The 19,438-nt window shown below is 37.6% G+C and overlaps 1 protein-coding gene across 1 annotated transcript; it reads right to left on the bottom strand.

Moving 5' to 3' along the window:
- Positions 1-55: 55 nt before the first annotated feature.
- On the bottom strand, positions 56-19,165 carry LOC122400632. The gene is made up of 10 exons (XM_043402179.1): positions 18,863-19,165; positions 17,716-17,908; positions 17,481-17,614; positions 16,830-17,003; positions 15,917-16,167; positions 12,871-13,149; positions 9,246-9,416; positions 1,418-1,604; positions 702-1,009; positions 56-293 (listed from the first exon to the last, which is right to left on the bottom strand). The coding sequence occupies exons 1-10, from the start codon at positions 19,163-19,165 to the stop codon at positions 56-58; spliced, it is 2,238 nt and encodes a 745-aa protein (XP_043258114.1).
- Between the last annotated feature and the right edge of the window lie 273 nt (positions 19,166-19,438).

Here is a 19,438-nt window from a genome sequence, read left to right as displayed (position 1 = left end):
TTGACAAAATTTGGTCGTTAGAGTCTAGGACACTTTGTATACTGTTTGTAAACTGTTAAACGAAGAAAACGGAGTTGGAAGGTTTCATTTGTAGACAGGGTTCCGATAGAACTGGAATGATGTCCAAGGTACCGCTTTCTTCGACGCTCGGTTTCCTGAAGAACAGTTCCCTCAATAACGTTCCATCCGTAGAAGACTCCTCCAGATCGTGTTTACTCTTGATCCGTGCATTGTGTGGACGACACGAGACGGATTCTTTATCGATCTCTTCCCGAACGCATCTCTTATCGAAACTGAAACACAAAACGTTTAAAAAAAACAGTCATAAACGCCAAAAGTTTTCGATAGTTTAATGTAAACACCGTGTAACATATCTGCAAATTCTGGAACGAAAGTTAGCGTAACAAGCGATCGATATCGCCACATTTAGAGAGCTTTGATTTGTTATTGCGTATCTATTGTACAGGTAGAGTCATCTAATGCGTTCATTTTCGATTATTTACAAACTGTAATCACTGTATCATTTCAAGGTCAATAAGTATGGCGACAGTAATTCCACGTTTCACAAAGCCTCAACGCGGGAGGCCAGATTTTGAATCTTTAGGGAATCTCATATTGTAAAACTAGCAACGCGACTCTTTTCGTTAACGGAAAATTTAGATAAAAATTGTTCATTCCCCCAGAATTGTAAATTTCCTTACGTTGTTATCTCAGTTTCTCCAGTTTGGCAGGTCCGATGAACCTTCTCCGCGAGATTCTTGCAACGTTGCAGTCTCTCCGCCTCTAGTAGCTCCTTAGTTCTCTGAAATTTCGACTGTAACGTGTCAGATTCCGTCTGCTTTTGTTCAAGAGCGTTCTGTAGACGCGACTTTTCGCGCACCAAATCCCTGACTATCTCCGTAAGCTCGAGAAATTGTTTTTCTTGAGCGGCGACCTGTCGCGTCAGTAGATCCAGGATTCGCGAAATTCGAGTCTTCAGCTCGTTCGTCTCGGCTCGGGCTTCCGTTAGCTGATAGAAACGCGATTTAAAATGTTAGACAGAATTACTGGACTCGTAAAATCCCTCTAAATTACTTCCGTACGATTTTAGCGCATGTAATGCGAGACGAAGTTGCGTGAAAAGTAATAAGAGAGTATTATATGAAGATCGGTTGCAAATACTTTGTTACAAAGATATTGAATGCAACATAAAGTAGATGATGGATTTTCTGTAACGTAGCGTTTACTTTAACGTGTTAATTGCCATGGTGGTCACCGGTGACCGGCGCTTTAAACTTATCAAACAAATCGATTTGTCTGGGTCAGATTAGTAATATACGACTGGTTCAATTCATAGCTTCGACGTTGACACGTTTATTAACAATTAAATGCAGGGTAAATTACGTAACTTGTTCAGCCGTATTATGTTTATCGTTACCGTACCGATCAAAATTTGTTTATCATAAATGGTATTGCATTGATATGATAACGTTACTTTAAATTCTAATTGCTTTTTTTCTGTTTCCCGACGATCCAGCGATTTTTGGTATTGGCTCCTTATGGCATCTTTCTCGGATTCGTTGACCACCAGTTCGGATTTCGCGTCGTGCATTTCTTTCGTGCATCTAAAAGCCGGAGATCCGTCTGGGTATGTTTTTTAAATTATAATATAATTTAAATCTTGTCGCAAGTATAATCAATTCGAAACGAACGTTAAAAAAACTATAATATATCGCTAAACTAAGAATGTAATTTGTGAAAACGTTGATGGTATATAGCGGTACAAGAAAAGGGAAGGAAGAAGGAAAGAACGAATTTTTTATCGTAAAGAAAAGAAGCTCTAAACCAAATTGAATATTGCGAAGTTGAGAAATTGCTTTCCTACAAAGAGTAGAACACATATATTTTTCACAGAGTCTATTGTGCGGGTAGACGGGAGAGAAACATTAGAGTGAACCATGAAAATATCAATTTATGAATGAAAATATTATTGTATTTGTCTCTTTTTGTATTCCATAGGTTCTTATTCTTTTCCCTGAATTTAGGAAAAATTTGTACCCCAGAGAGTGTGACTTGAAATATTTAAATTCTACAAATGCTGCAGGAACTTATGAGATGATTTAATATACAAAGAATAATTATAATATTGTATCTACGGGCTTTGAAAATCTATATAAGGAATTTAATTTCAAGAGTATGCTACATTATGAATATTAATATGAACTCAGGAGGCTTTAGTTCTTTGGTACTCCCTATAATCCTTCTGAGTCTCTTGCTAGGGATTCTGCAATTAGTTCATATGCCCTAACAATCCTCACTTGTGTACAAAATGGCCAACTCGCAAATTGCATCTGGTTTCTGTAGAACGTAAAAGAAAATCTGAACAAATTAGATTTTAATTAGTCACCGAGTAAAATATTTTTCCAAACTTCTGGAGTCCACTATTGGCTAAAAAAAATTCATTATTTGAATTCGTTGAGAATTATTGAATATTCAGAAAGATGTTAATATTTCTATTTCTATTTATAATTAGTTTCCTACTTTTTCTTAGAATTATTTTCTATCAGATTAGGGTATATTCGAATTTGTGCCAGTATCGTGTTTCAATTCTATTTAATTAAAATTCTAGATTTTCTGTGGAACATATTCACATTTAGTTCTGATTTTTCCCCCATAAAACCAGTCATTTTTAAATCCTCGGTGATATCTGCAATTTCATGGATTCGTTTTTATGAAGTTTTTATCAGCAATGTTAGAGTGCAATTGTAGTACCATTTTTCAAATTATGGGTGACTGTTTACATATCTGAGAATAATGAAACGAACAAGATCTCGTAAACTTTCGTATGGTGTCACGCAACAATCATTTAATACCACGTACATGTGTGTAAATGTGCACTTTGTACTTATGTGTACAATCATACGCGAATCGATCACAGTCATGCTACATGTACGTACAAATGATCTAGAAAGACTTAAAGAAGCTATTAGCACGCAAATGTGCAAGAAATATGCGCACAGTATGCAAATAATATGCAGTATGCAAAATAAAATATGTGTTTTTCAAATTTCCCAACGTCAAAACAAACTTTATCTCGATCCAATTTCTTTATCACTTTCCTGCAAAAATATGCATTTGCATAAACGTTCTTCGTCCAGCCATAACAATCGTGCTTTGTCAATATTTTATGCAAACTATAAATAATAATGCAACTCATGTTATATGCATGTCATTTTACCAAAATGTTAACAAACAATTCGAACTTTTCCTTTTATAATTTCGTTTAAAAACTATAATTGCTTTTCTTTACTATTTTTCTGAAATATTTTCCATGAGACCTCCAATTTTAAAGTTTGACTTCAAAATTTTCTTCCTTGTACAATTTTACTCATTGCATATTTATTTTGATTTTTTACGTGAATTATAAAATTTATACAGGGTGTTCGGCTACCCTGTATAAATTTTAATGAGAGATTCTTGAGGCTAAAATAAGACGAAAACCAAGAATATCAATTTGTTGATTGAGACTTCGTTAAAAAGTTATTAACGTTTAAAGTTCCGCCAGTATTGAATTTTTTTCTCGAAAATGCGCAGGATTTCGGGGGTATGTCTATTCACAAAAAACGATTGTAATTAGCCCCCACAATCGAAAATAATTTTTCTAAAGCGATTTGAAATTTTTTAATTTTTGTCAAAAAATTTCACACCTCGAATTTTTTTCTAGAAAATGGGTAGGATTTTGGGGGTATGTCTATTGACCAAAAGCGATTGTAATTAACCCCCACAAACGAAAATAATTTTTTCAGAACGATTTGAAATTTGTTAATTTTCGTCAAAAAATTTTACTTTCTCGAATTTTTTTCTAGAAAATGGGTAGGATTTTGGGGGTATGTCTATTGACCAAAAACGATTGTAATTAACCCCCACAAACGAAAATAATTTTTTCAGAACGATTTGAAATTTGTTAATTTTCGTCAAAAAGTTTTACTTTCTCGAATTTTTTTCTAGAAAATGGGTAGGATTTCGGGGGCATGTCTATTGACCGAAAATGATTGCAATTGACTCCTGCAGCCGAAAATAATTTTTTTAGAACAATTTGAAATTTTTTTTTTCACCGAAAAATTTCAGCAGCTACCCCCTGTCGATTATTCTTAGAAATTTGTTTTTCATTTTTAATAAACTTGTTTGACGCTGTACGGAGAAGTTGTCTAATACTCTCTTGTAGGTACCCATGGGCTCTGTTTCAGAAAAAAATTTCAATAAGATACCTTTACTATTGTAGGAATTATGGCTATTTGAAAATTGGACCACTTTTATGTGGGTTTTCTCATTTTACGGGGCCAAGGAGCAACTTTTCCAATATTTTTACGATTTCTACATATTCTTCACTAAAATACGCGTTGATTGCTTTTTGAAAAATTAAAATCCCCCAATCCGTTCAGGAGTTATGATATTTTTAACATACGCTTGAAATTTCAGTGAAACATATCAATGTATGGTCAGACATATTTACTATAAGGAATTTTTTTCTCGAATGTGCGTAGGATATCGGGGGTATGTCTATTGACCAAAAATGATTGCAATCGACCCCGGCAACCAAAAATAATTTTTTCAGAACGATTTGAAATTTTGTAATTTAATTTTTTAATAACTTAATAACGAAGCCTCGGTCAAGAAATTGATATTCTTGACTTTAATTCGTATTTTTTAAGATGGACCAGCAAAATATACGGTCACTTATGGACGATAATATACATGCTTATAATAAAATTCGTCTGATTCGATTTCTCGATTCTCCGCGATAGGGCTATCTAAACGAAAATCGTAAAGCGTGTCGTCTTTTTATACAATTTGCTACGCGACGCTACATCCGCAAGTAGGTCGTAAAATGGTCGATATGTCTGCTTTGCGACGTCTCGTATCATTCTTCGTACGAAAAAATCGTAACGCGAATGGGCCGCTCGAGATTCTTGTCTGCGCACCAACTTTCATTTCCATAATTCCGTACGCGATACTCGACGGGAACAAGCGTGCTTATATGCAATCGCGACGCTATTATCTTAATCGAAATCGAGCCCCCGTGCCTAATGCTGATATTCCGATCGTCGAAGAATTATTTCGACCGATACGGGGTTGCAACGCATGAAACTCAAGCGTTTCGCGTTATGCAACTGCTCTGCACCAAGAAACAGATAGTTTGCCTCAGAGTTAGGCGTTAACAATTAATAAAAGTTTGCAATTGATCTTGTAATCGATATAATCGATATAAATCCTTTTTACCTACCGTTGAAAGCATACAACGAATATAGAATAAATTGAAAATACATATTCCGTTATATGATTTAAACTATCATTTTTTTTAAACATTTAGATATCTCTAAAGGAAAGTAAAACAAAATGAGCTCCGCGTTTAACCACTTTGACGTAACAAAACAGTATTTTAACGAGTTTTTTGAGATAACATTGTATATCTGATTCAAAGAAATTTTTTCTAGAAAGAAAATTGTCAATTCGTCGAGATGAACTCTCCAGAAAAGAAACTTTTGGAAACAGTCGAACTAACAGTGCATCGATTTTACCAGCGAATCATCTGAGTAATCATCATTGTGAGTAAAACTAACACAAACATTCTAAACCTAGAATAAGCCCATAATTATGAGCGTTAAGTTTAAGTAAAAGATAAGTTTTCAGTAGAAAAATATCCAAATCAAGAAATAGCAGAACACGCGTTTTCTCGGTTTATCGAATCCAGAAACCCAACATTGCATGGAAACGATATAATAAATATCGTAACGTAGGAGGAATATTTGAACGCCGAACGAATGAATAATACGTTTACGTAAAAAGTGGGAGTGTGCGTGGAATATTTCGAGCGAAAGAAGCCGACGTTTCATACGTTACAACCTAATACTTTGACAAAAGCGATCGACGAGATCGTTCCCCAGGGTTGACAGAGTTTGCCAACGCCGACAGACACAAATTACGCGGTTCAACTTTTAATAGCTGCCGTCAGAATTACCAAACTTGTACCGAAGATAAATTTTCACGTATGGAGAATATTCTCGTATCTGCCGGGTCCGTCCGGCGAATTAACACGTTGGCTACCAGTTTTATCTGTTTAAGAATATTCTTGGCAGTTTCCCAAACGATAGAAGCATTCAATGACGTGTTATTTCGTAGTATTCCTAATATTTCTGACGTTCTTCAAAAATTTACAATATACATACGTATTGTAGTAAATAGAAATTATTAATTATTCTGACAGGCGAAAGAATAAATCTGATACCAATTACACGAAGTTGAAATAATATTATACATTATCATCATTTGTAATGTATAATCCATATTTCTCATCACTGTTTTAAATTTATTGAACCGAGCAATAATATTGAAGTCAAATAATCAGTTTTTCTTCTTCTTTTAGATAGTTGAAAAAATAGTAAAATGCATTAGATTTTGAAAATTTCAGTTTGAATTATAAAGGTAGATGTGTTGAAGATTCCTTTTAAATTCAGTGCCAATTAATCGATTAAAAGAGATATTATAGCAACCATATACACTTCTTTTTAATATTTTCACTGGATTCATTGTAGCTCCTATAATTTTGAATATTTTTGAACAAAAAAAATTTTGGATACTCTTGAAGTATAGAGCTGAACGTATGGATTCAAATTGAATGAAACAAATTTTTAAACTATTAAGAAGTCACATTAATAGTGTCCATGATTTAATTTTATTGCCAATATGTATCAACTATGGTTTTACAACAAAAACTATTTAACACTATCTTTTGCACTAAGATGGGAACAATTGGAAATTTGTGTTTATTTTACCTTTCGTTTTATATCTTGTTATCAGTGTCTACCAATGGTCATATCATATAATTCTCATCTAGAAAAGGCCAAACGTAATTTGAACTATGGAGGATTAATATATGAAATGTGTATCACGAGATTTGGTTGTTTCAACATATTTTTTCGGCACTTTTGGACTTTTAATTAAAATATCTTTGCTCTTAGAACGCGTAGAACAAACGTGGGCATTTTTTTTTTATGTAATTGGAGGTCGAGCAATCGATTGATTCCACTTAGAAGTTAAACTATGTCAGCCATTACCGCGGCTCGATAATTTGACTCCGACTTAACTAATGTAAGTGCTTTGCATACAAATAAGTGACGTGTCTCTTGACAAATGAGCTGAACAATGACTATGTTCCACGCAATAATCACGAACTGCACAATTCTCACGTATTGTTGGACAGAATAGCGCCGCGAATTGTAAACAAAACACATAGTGCTTTGTTTGCATTGTCATAGTGTTATGTTACGCGGCACTGTTGTTGCGTTGCAGTTTAATTTCAACGAGCTAGCCATGATTTGATCTATCCACGCCCATATAAATAAAATCCGTTTTGTCTCTATCTGATTTTTTATCCCTTTTTTTATTCGTAAAAGGATTTTTATCCTTTGATAAGGGTATAGGAATTTGAAGACACACATTGTGTTTTAAAGAATAGTTCAACAAAATTGAAAGTATCATTGCTATTTTATTAGTTTTTTTTTTAAAGGCGAATACTGTGTTCGAAGTTTCGAGAATTTAAAAAAGCCAATATGAATCCATAGATTATAAATAACGAATGGTCGGTCCAACGTCAATGTTAGTATTTAAACAGATAATATTCTTACTTGATCTTAAGCGCGTACGTCGAGTATTAATATGCTGCAGGGCACTCAGCAGGATAAAAGGATTTTTATCGCTGCAGGAATTAGCTTCGTCACGAGGATATTATATAGAGTGGATTATTAACCAGAAAGTGAATTCGTATTGTAAAGAATATGAAAGACGCCTCAGAGACTCGAGTTTAGTGTTCTCACCAACCGATAGCGTACGAACACAGTGTCTCTGATCTCGTTTCTACGAAATTAAATACGAGAAATTTACCATACAATGTCTATTTGTTACATTTTTCAAATCTCTGACGATTGGTCCATGAAAGAAGTTAGTCTGTGAAAATGAAAATTTTTGGATATTTTATTCGAGAATTGCGAGCTTCTATGAAGATAATTCGTAAACTTTTATACAGCACGATGAAAACTATAGTTATCCAAGACTTCAGCAGTCTAGTGTAGACTATGGACGCGATGGGTATAATTATTGGTCCCAATGCAGCTGACGCTGCTAGAAACATGGACGAGACAGGTATTTCCATCGCGAAAGTACGAAAGTTACAAAAAAGGTTGCACTAGTTACAAGATAAGAGAGCTTGTCGTTGTTAATAAAAATTAAGAGTGTTATAATGTCCGAAAGGCTCGTTAAAGGTATAAAGTATCAAGATTACCATAGAAATAACAGTTTCGATAAGTTTAATCGTGCTTTTTTTAAAACGCTGCAAATTATAATTAAGCATGTCCACTCTAATTACCAAGACAAAATTATAGCTTTATTATTCGTTGGAATCTACTTTTGCTTCTCAGAGAGACTTCTTAGTGGTCTTTATTCCCCTATAAAACGACATTTTTTGGAAACGTACACACCTGTAATTGTACCACTTAAAATGGTTTCTGTTCTGCAGATATCGTTGTCTAAAGAATGGCGTAATTTTTAAAATTCCACTTTTCGTCTTACAAAAGTCTATTAACGCGCGTTAAAAATAGTTAAACTTTACACACTTGCAGTTCCGTAACTATTATTGCTTTTCATTTATGTCGATTCGACTTTCCGTTTTGGAGATATTATAATTTAAATGAAAGGAGTGACTTTTTTATTCGACTATCTCTGTCTCCGTCTTGCGCGTCAGACCTCTCTCTCTCTCTCGCGCATGCGTCGTGATAATCGTGACCGAGTGACCTATTTGCTACGAACACGTGCAGGCCAACGACCTTACCAAAAAGTAAACAAATGCTTCGAAACCTCATATCTCCGAAACTAATAACCCGATCGACTTGAACGAACACTCGTTTTAAAGGGCTTTATATCCTTTATCCGACGAATATACCAACTATTATTATTTATGCTGTCTTTCATGTTTATTTTGAAATCTATTTCGATTCTATGCGCTCAAACAAGTTTCCGTGGTATAAAACTGTATTATAAATTGTTTATTCAATCGAAAATGAATTTAAGATAAACTCGAGTCCCCCGGAAATTAAACATTGTTCACCACTGGTCAGCGCGCAATGTTTCCATAGACAACGTTGGCAATAATAAGATGAGATCGAATGAAAACGGTCTCAGGTTATTAATTAGCGCGCGTTAAGGGATTTTACTTAATCAACTGCTTAACAAGCTGGGCTATCCTTTTCCTGTCGGCTGGGCAGAGATCCTGGATGTGGGGGAACATGGCCGCGTTCTCGTCCGCTTCCGCGGTGGCTCCGTTGCATTTTGAGCAGAACTCCTCGTCGGCCTTCACCTCCTCGCTTTCCGTCGAGATCGTTTGTCTGCTCCGAGATTAAACATTTACAATATTTCTCGTTATTAACAGAAATGAATTGACGCTACGCGCCGGCACGGAACGTTGGAAGTGCCTCTCGAAATTGTTTCGCTCTACACCGATTCCATTCTAACGCCGCGTCGAAAACCAAAACGAATTCGCGAAATGGAACGAGGAGAAAGAGCAAATTAATTATTGTTCAACGTTTTGCAGAATAATTAAATATCTTTCGCGAGGAACAAAACCGCTGGGGCAATGATTTAATATTCTGGAAGCTGGATGTTTTTACTCAAATAATTGTTCGTCCGAGTGGTACTTGGATAATTCATTTTACTTCGTTTTCGATGAAAATACGGGCACTGAAGTAATTTACTCCTCTCCAAACACGTTTTCGTTTAAATTTTCTCATTTTGAAACAAAATTTCGTGGCCAGTCGTTGTTGTATATGGTATAACAAGATCAGAGTCATAAAATTTGGCTCATTTATTAATTAGTTGCAACTACAGCCCAGTTGGATGGTCCATATAGTACTCTTAGGAAAAGATCAGTCCTTAATTATTTTATTCTAAGACTTTTGTACATTAATCACAATTGCAACGATCGAATACTTGCTCAGAGAAACGTTCTATTACTTTGAAGATCGTTAACAGGTCACTCGTTACTAATTTTTTAGATACTCAGGTATTCCAAATATGCTTCCTCTACGCATTTCATTACAACTCAAGTATTTCACTATCGTAAACTACTTAAACAGAGACGTACGCGAATAGAAACGAATTTTACCACGAAACGTGTAGCTCGCGAGGCACGTGCGCGTTGGGAATTGCGTTTGAAACGGCGGGCACGGATACGTAAGGGGCAATGTACCGTTTCATCTTTCGCTGTTGCCAATAACAGCGCGATCGCTCGAGTCAATAAGTAGCATCCTAACGAACTGCAATTGCTCGAAACGAAATTTAACCTACGCGGCGGTAGGAGCCTGAAATTAGTTGAATTCGATCACCGACCTTCATCGTTCTCGTGCATGTGCTCGTTCCCCCGATAGATTCGCAGGATACTTTGATGGTGTCTGGCCAGTCTGCTCAAAGAGTTCGTTTTGTCGGCGTTTAGCCTCCCCTCGATAGAAATAATAAGGCAGGACACGGGGAGAGATGAATTACAGGGCAAGAAAGCTAGCAATAGAAAGCAACTTCCACCTTTTGCTTCATTTAACCTCTTAGGCACGATGCATCACTATACTGGCTTTCGCGGATGTCACCTTTCTGAACAACGCGTCACTATAGTGGCTCACTCGCTCACCGTTTGAATTAAATGATCGTTTTCATATGTTTTGTTTCACAACGTTTTATAACAGTGTTGACAATATACAGACGGAATATACGATCATCAAAAAACTTCATTTCAATCTTTACGTCATACAGCCGTGGCTAAGAGGTTAATGTAGGAAATCATAAGCATGCCGTCGTCGTAGTCGTTCGAGTAGACGTCTCTGCTGACATCCCGTCGTTCCCCAGGCGATCGTAGAACCGGAAAGCGGTTAGGACGCGGAAGGTCAGAGGTCAAGACGGAGACATTCACGAGGTCGATTAAAGTCGCGAGTGTAACAGCGTCGACGAATCCCTGACGGAACGATTCCCCTGCTGCCCGGGGAGCACTCGTCGTCTCCGGGAACTCCGTGACACGAAGTTAGATTTATATCGAACTTCGAGCAATATGTCCGTGTCCGGGGTAAACAAATATTGAAACATACCTGAGACCAGAACGAACAATTTTTACTTTTTCTTCGATTCCGAATTTATACTCTTCTTTGTTTATTTAATCTCTTAAAATCTGATCTCTATCTTTAGTAATAATTCTGACAGTCGTTGATGCAAGATTTACGGTAAAAGCTTTATGGTAATTAATTTTGTTTCATGATTGATAACGTTTCTTTTTCCATTACAATTTTAAGATGGAGGAATCTGACGTTTAGATACCATTTTGAAATGCAGTGTATAATGAAATTTATTATTTTTTATGAGTTTTGGTGGCACTGATTAGAATTAGATTTTAAAATTAACCACGAGGGTTCTTTAAGCTTGAAATTAGAAACAAATAATTGTATTTATGGTATCTAACGAAATTGACACAAGTTAAGGTATGAAAAATTGAATTGTTTCATTATGACGTTCAGCAAATATTGCACGTTTGGTTAGTTCGTTTCCAGTTATTTTTAAACCGTCTGACAGAAAGTATATGTTTTTATAAATCGTTGAAAAGTCCCCTTCGTGCCAATTATGCCAACATATTTCGCATTCGTTCTTGTCCGTTTTATTTATTTTCAGGACAAGTAAAAATAAAAATTCGTCGTGTTTTTGTGCAGATTATAAAAGCGAAATCGTAATTGTACAGCAGAACTGTCAAAGGGGCTGAGTGCCAATTAAAAATGTTTCTCAAAGTGAAGAATTTTCCACAAATGTTGACTCGACAATTATGGAGAACAAAAAACTGTACTGAATGATATAATTATTATTGATTTCACTTTTCCTGTGTGAGATTTTTAAATATATGGCATTATCTATAAAACATAATTTCCAAACACCCACAGGGCTATAACTCTCCAACATTATATATTTTTTCTCGAATCGAGTACTCCCATAAATAAATTTATTTAAAACATTTTCCAAATGATGGATTCGAGCCTCGGTCTTTCCACGGCTAAGAGACACTTCGATCGAGTGTTATCGAGTGCCTCGAGAATCCTCGATCGCAAAGTGTGCCCTAAAATATAAAATTCCCGATAAAACTGGACGAACAGAGAGGCGATAGTAATGGTGTAAATGGACGTCGCGGAGATCTGTTCGACTGTTCGGATAGAGATTTAATTATCTCGACCGTGCTTCATCCTCGATTTTTTACCAAGTCCTGAAAGGAAGCGCCAACCAAATGAAGGGAAGGCACAGGACAGGAACGACAAAGGGACAGACGCGGGGCAGAGAAATCATCAACAGTTTCGACCTCTGAATTTTATTTACAAAATCGTTACCCGTTAAATCGTACAACTCCTAGGCAGTCTGTGTGCCCGCGAACCGCACTGATTTAACGACCGGACGCGAAAATTGCTTCCGGTTTTTGGCGCCAGTTTCGACAACGGTCGCACACACGGCCCGTCTATCGCGTAAGAAACAATGGACGCCGTGGCGTTCGCGACGAGACACGCCATTGATCCAATCGCGGTCGACGTTGGTCGCGTGGACGATCATTAACGCGATTATTTACTCGCTCTTCGAATAAACCGAATTCCAGGGATGGATTAGTGTCCCCTCGATCGGAACACGCGGTTTACCGCGAGATTCCGATTCGTAGACGCGAGCGAGTCCTATCGCGCGGGAGAAGGGGAACGTACGACACCACTGTTCGCGCTGATCGCCGAATCGTTCAGTCTTCGGAATTTTAACGAGCACTCGCGACCGGTTCGTTACTCCGTCGCCGAGTTATGGTCGCATTTGAGGCCCTCGTCGACCTCGTTCGGGCAACCGGTCAAGCTGATGGTCGTCTCCTGTTCCTTGATCGGGAGGCTGGTCCTACCGTCGTTCCCGAACATGGACATGTGCATGACGCTACGCTGACCTCGACGGGAGTCCCCCGTGTACTTCTTGGAGCTCATCATCGAGAAACTTTGACCCCGTACCCGCGAGCTCAGGTCAGACGATCGACGCTGTCGTCTCCTCATCTTCCGCGGCACGCAACACAGCAGGTACCTGCGCGAAGTTTAACTTTAACCCTTTAGTACTCCGTATCACACGGTTTCGGGAACAGGTTTCGTTGGAAACAATGGCTTGAGCGGTGTAATATGATAGTCGTTTCGTATTACATTGTTATATTATATTTGTAAAGGTGTATTAGTCTTTTTCGAAATAACTTAGTTTCGATGCACGACTATAACCGTGAAAACTCGATACTATTATTTAGAAGTAATGCCTTGGAGTAGAAGTATCTTTAAAATAATATTTATTACAATTCTTTTAATATAGTTTTATATTATAGAAAAGAGAAAGTCCTATACAAAACAATTTTATTTATTTCTTCAATTAAAATCACCTTTTTCCTGGTTATGGCAGTATTACTAGATACCTTGTATATCCATTTTTATTTTATTTACAAGAAGCCTGCTGCAATATATTCGTATTTTTATATGCAGAACAAAATACATTTCATTTAAAAAACAAGTATGCATATTGTATTCACAGAAATGAATTATACAACCAAGAAACAGCTCCTATTGCTGCGTAATCAACCCCCCGTGTAACACGGTAGTTAGGATTAAGGATTACTGAGAAAGCTAAGTTCCAGCGAATAGTAGAACTACCATTTTGTTTTGATCATTTTTTCCTGTATCAATTTGTACCATTACCGGGGAAAAGGGCTGCGGTTTGTCCCAGTTTCTAGAATCAGTCTGTATAATGGCTGCTTAATGGACGCCGCGTTACATCGCGTGGTAATATAGGCGATAATCCCATTGATCGACTAAATTTTTATCGCTCCTATCCGAATTTATGGAAATAGGTCGGGCAGCGGTTGGATCGTGGTTTTCTGCCCGGGTGTCAAGTCGCTGCCAATTTTTTCTGAATGCTCGATACTTCGCTACGAAACGGCTGTAATTTTATTTCGCCCCTGAATATTTACTAGCACACGGTCGAAACAGTTTTCGATGCATCTCGGGGGCAATCGCGTTTTAATCGAATCGTCGATCGAGGTCGAAGGTAACAATTTTATAAAAACTGTTATCGTAATAACAGTAATGACTTTGGAATACAATTTCATGAAGACTGTTATCGTAATACACGAATTGTTTAGATCCTAATGAAACGTACTTAATTTACATTATTGAAACCATAGCGCTGTAGTACTGTAGTACAATAATAACACGATCTTAATTAAACGAGCCAAATGTGTATCGAACTTGTGGCTATTAATAATTATTCACCAATTATTATAGAAATAACACGTGTTCCAAAGCGTTTCAAATAATTTAGAAACTTCCAAATCTGTTATTTGATAAGGGAGGTTTAGAGAATAACCGTAGATAAAATATTTTAAGAAGAATATGCAATTAGAAGCAATGCATGTTAAATCAAGAAGAAAATAGGAAACTAGCCTTAAAATTAATGATACGTGGAATTGTATTTCCGTAGTGTCATTCCACGTATCATTAATTTTAAGGCCAGTTTCCTATTTTCTTCTTGATCTAACATGCATTGCTTCTAATTGTATATTCTTCTTAAAATATTTTGCCTGTAAGAGTAAATAATGAGGTTTAATGGTGGCGTTAATTTGCATGCTGCATTTTGTTTCCATGGAAAAAACTGTATGTGTCGGCTGAAGCGTTAATTATTAATTGATTAAATCGATAAATGATTTATGACAAAAAACGATTAACGCTCGAGCTGGCACGTATGGCGTCACTAATGGGGGCTGTATGTTGGCTGCTGGGATTGGTGATTATCACATTATTGATGGTATCATGGATCGTTGGACGTATTTAAATTTATTACCAAGTGCTGAAAACTGGGAATAACAAATAAATTTATGTTTCAATAATATAACAATTGGAAGCATTAAGTCAGGATCGTATAGAAATGTATATTGTGCAATACACTATATTATTTGCAAACATCCCAGTCGTCAGATACATTTGTTAGCAAAAACAACAATAAATATTAGTTTTACATTTAGCTACTAAATAATCGTTTTCCTAAATAAGTTAATTAAAGTTCAAGAACGCTTGGTACAAGAGTCAGACGTGCAGAAATCAAATAAATCGGGGTCAATTTTATTTGGTTAAATGCAGCACCGCAAAGTAGAAGCGAATAAAATGAAATCTTTCAGAATTATACGTTCTCGTATGTTTGTTAATAAATTCTGTCAAACAAGTTTGGATCGGAATTTCCGAGAGAAGTTATTTTTGTCCAACTAGAATCAGTATTTTGTGCGCTAAATAGCGATCGAAAATTGATTAGGTTCGCGCGAAACCGTAAGAAACATAGGGAAAAAGTGAAATGCAAAGTGCAGCGAAAAAGTAACTAAAGCTAAATAGCTATTGGGTCGTTCCATAAATTCTGGAATTAACGAGGATAAAATTTGTAATTTAGTTAGAGCAAAGTTTAGGGGTGAGACAACCCTCTACAAAGCTCCCATTTCATTAATTCTACTAATCAAAATATGAATTTGCATAAAGATCCGTAGTCTATTTATAAGAAATAAAACGCAACAACCTTTGGGCTCATTAGTGGGGAAACAATTTGGAAACGTCAACGTTTTAATGAAAAGCGTTGAACTACATTTGGAATAAAAAAGGAAAGGTGTTCTGTTTTTCATAAAATTCCAGTATACGTCTAAAACATTGCTTTAAATTGTAGTACAAAACGAACGTATGGGACGACCTGATATAATATAAAATAAATAAGTCGTATTTTTAATCTCAGTCTATCTTACGATGACAAAATGGCGGTTTCTTCGTTTCGTTACCTGTCGAAATACTTTCTGAATGTGCCGCTGACGCAGTACAAAGCGATAGGGTTGATGCAGCTGTTGGTGAACGCCATACAGAACCCGACGATCCGAAAGTAATGCCAGAACGCGTCGTAATCGTCCGCCGCGGTCGGATGGATATGAAACCACAGCATAAAGACATGCTGGGGAAAGAAACATACGGCGAAGACAATCACGAACGCCATTACCATCTTGGCCACTTTTTTCCGCGCCTTCACTTGCCTCGCCTGAAATCAAGCAGACACGACGTTACGAAAACACGGGGGGACCCCACTCGAGACAAAAACCATCGGTATTCGTCCGACTGTGTTTGAGATTCTGAAATTATCATTCTTTCTGCGCGACCCTCCGCGGTACTTCTTTCGAACTTCCGGCGTATTCCGTTCTAATAAATCGCGGACGTGTTCCCCGGACCGAGGTCCTCGCGAACTGGTATCATCGAGGATCGATAAGCCAGCGTCTCGTTTTTAGCGAATTTAATATAGGAGTGTTTGATAATATTCGAAATGTCGTTTTCTCGATGTTTCCAGTTACGAAGCCTGTGACAGCCATTTCAGTTTGCTTCAACTGTTTTTAATAATAGCTGAAAGTTCGTACGCTTTCAAACGTGTGAATAGGTGATCTTTTTTATGGTAGGAAATATCTTCATTCGATAATAGATTTTACGAGTACAGACTTAGGAAAATGGCGGTGGAAGTTGCTGGAAATGTGTTAGCGAATGTTAGAATGGTTCAATGTTGGTGTGGAAAATTCAAGGCTGGTCTAGCGTGTTGAAAATAATGAGTCAAACGCCTTCGAGCGTTAGAAGATCAAGTTTTGGCGCGTTTTTCAGCCTCGAAAATTAAATTGCTTCGCGAGAAACGATCGCACCGTGGTTTCTTTTACTCACCTGACCTTGCATCTCCCCGGGTATGTTTCTGGTGCTGCGCATCAGGTGTCTGGCCATCAGGATGTAGAAAACCGCGATTATGCTGAGAGGCACCGCGTAGAATATGAAGAAACGACAGACCAGGATGGTTTTAGGGTAATTCGGCCCGAATTCTTCTGGATAAGGGTAGCAGGCCTTCAAAGATAATTGTTTAATTCCAGTTGAAAATGGCGGTAATCATTATTCGAATCAAAAGGTATACACAGACGAATCTATATTTGAAAAAATAAATCTTAAAAAGAAAGGATTTCATTTTTATAAAATATATTCCTCGTGCAATAATAATCCAACGAATGCCCCTATAAATATTATTTTTGTTAATTTTATCACGTAAACTGTTCACCATCGATGGATTTTCATTTAATATGAACTTGTTCCTTCGAATATCGAAGGGCACGATTAAAAATCGAAGTACTCCAATAATAAGATACGAATAATGAAATTCAGTGGAATTTAAATACGATACGAATAATGAAATACCGATTACCTGGAATTTATATCCGCGACGGAGGATTTCATTTTGTTAAAAGAGAAAAGGAACGAAGAAAATATCGTTCGTTGGGTAAAAAAATTCGGTGAATCGATTCGTTTAGGTGTGTTATTCGAACTCACGCGAAAGCTGACGTTCGTGTTCACCCTGAAGTCTCTGATGTAAGCGAAGGAAGCTGGAATGGCGCACGTAATGGCCAACAGCCAAATCAACGTGGCGACGATCACCGCGAATCGCGTGGCTTTTCTTCCTGTACCTTGAACGATAAAAACGAGAGATGAGATGTCTTCCGTCACAGTGTCGCCTTTACGCTCGCGTTCGAGAATTCCGGGAATCGGACATCGAAAGTTGTAATACCGGTGGCGTGAAGTTTTCTCATCGGGTCCACAATGGCGAAGAATCTGTCCGCGGAGAGCGCTGTTAAAGTGAAGACCGAGACCCCGATCGAGATATCCTTGAAGCACTCGAACACTTTGCACAGAACAAGTCCGAAGGGCCAGGAGTCCAGGATATAAACGGTGAACGTGAATGGCACGCATGTCACTATCACCTGCAGGCGTAACATCGAACAGACACGTCTCAGAGAAACGGGTTAATTTCAAATCCGTCGAGAAATCGCGATATCGCGAAATATTCCAGGACCCGCGTAACTTCTGATCCGCGAAAAATCTTGATCGCGCAACTTTCCAGAAATTAACGCGCCCCGGCGAAATTTACGAGGGTTAATTCCCGGGGGGGAGCTCGGAATTTTTGCAATCGCAGGGTAACGAGAATCGGAGAAGGAAAAAAAGTTGATTGCCTTTAAAGCGTTCGGCTTTATTCATTCGTTTAATTGCGACGCGATAAAAGACGAATCAAATGTAAAAAATAAAATATAGGGGGTGGGTGGACTTATTGTTGGGCGAAGCTGTAGCGTTAAAATGGAGAAACGTCGTGTTACTGGGAATAATTAAATAGTTTCGAGCGTGTGGAAGCGTTTCAAAGTCACTTTCGTTAGAAGCAAATAGAATTTTTAATCACTGAGCTGAACGATAACTTTGTTTCTATCGAAGGCGGAAAAAAATTAACGTTTCGATGTTTCCGTTTGCTTTTTTTATAACATTCTCGTTGCTTCCAGTAGGCAAATAGTTTATGCATTTCGTTATTGTCGAAATGCTTTTGAATTTTAGTCACGAATAACAAATAAATATTGTAGACTCATGGACTAACTTCCCTTTACGTTTCTAAATTTATTTGTAAAAGTAATAGTGTACGAACGAAGATGTTTAATCATTATTAGTAGACTGCGGATGTTCATGCATTTATGGGAAATTTTAATTTTCAAAAGACTACAGACTATAGGTACTTAATGTACAAAAATAGTATTATATTTAGTGGTCGAAACAACCCTTTACGAAGCTTCCACTTTATTAATCTTATTAATAAAAATATGAGTTTGCATAAGGATCCGCAGTCTGGTTATTAGTGAATGTAATTTGCCCAACGTTGGAGTAAAAATGATCACCAGTAGATCTCCAAGCGCTAACGAGAAGACGTAAATATTGGGAACGTTCCTCATGTTGCTGTGCCGTAGGATAGTGAGCGCTAGCACACCATTTCCGGTGAGCCCGATCAGTAGTATCAACAGGAACACGATGGGCACTATGTACGTTTCCGGTCGTTGTCCGTACGGCGTGTATTCCTCTTCGTTATCGTCCCTGGCCACGGTGGTCGTCGCGATGCCCGATGTCATCCTCAAGATGGACGACGCCGTCTGCGTGGTCCAGGGAACCGACAACGGGGAAACGGTGGCGCGGGACTTGAACATGTTTCCGTTTTCTTCTCGCGACACCACGTGGTTTCACGTTCGAACGGCGAAACCGTCGCGTTTCACATCGTGCTCGTTCCTCGATCGATCGATAGTCCTCGACGAAGGTTCACCAGCTCCCCATCGTTTTGGTTCTATGCTACGAAGTAGAAAAAAGTTCGAGTCAGAGAGAGAGTCGCTGGTTAATGGAACGGAATGACTATAAACGGGGGAAATGATTTGGGGATGTGCATCGAAAAACGATTTCCAGACTGCGGAAAATTGTATCCTTTT

The sequence above is a fragment of the Colletes gigas genome, unplaced genomic scaffold (genome assembly GCF_013123115.1).
Source record: "Colletes gigas isolate AHSC1104 unplaced genomic scaffold, ASM1312311v1 Colletes_gigas_Sc00002, whole genome shotgun sequence".
Classification (NCBI taxonomy): domain Eukaryota; kingdom Metazoa; phylum Arthropoda; class Insecta; order Hymenoptera; family Colletidae; genus Colletes; species Colletes gigas.
This window is presented reverse-complemented; position numbering and strand designations above follow the sequence as displayed.

Excerpts from the sequence above, each read along its gene's own strand:
- LOC122400632 (XM_043402179.1), bottom strand. The coding sequence starts at position 19,165 with ATGTTCAAGTCCCGCGCCACCGTTTCCCCGTTGTCGGTTCCCTGGACC. Across the intron at positions 16,168-16,829 it reads CCGGGGAGATGCAAGGTCAG|GCGAGGCAAGTGAAGGCGCG; the intron begins GTGAGTAAAAGA and ends GCTTGATTTCAG. Across the intron at positions 9,417-12,870 it reads GACCATAACTCGGCGACGGA|ACAAACGATCTCGACGGAAA; the intron begins GTAACGAACCGG and ends ATCTCGGAGCAG.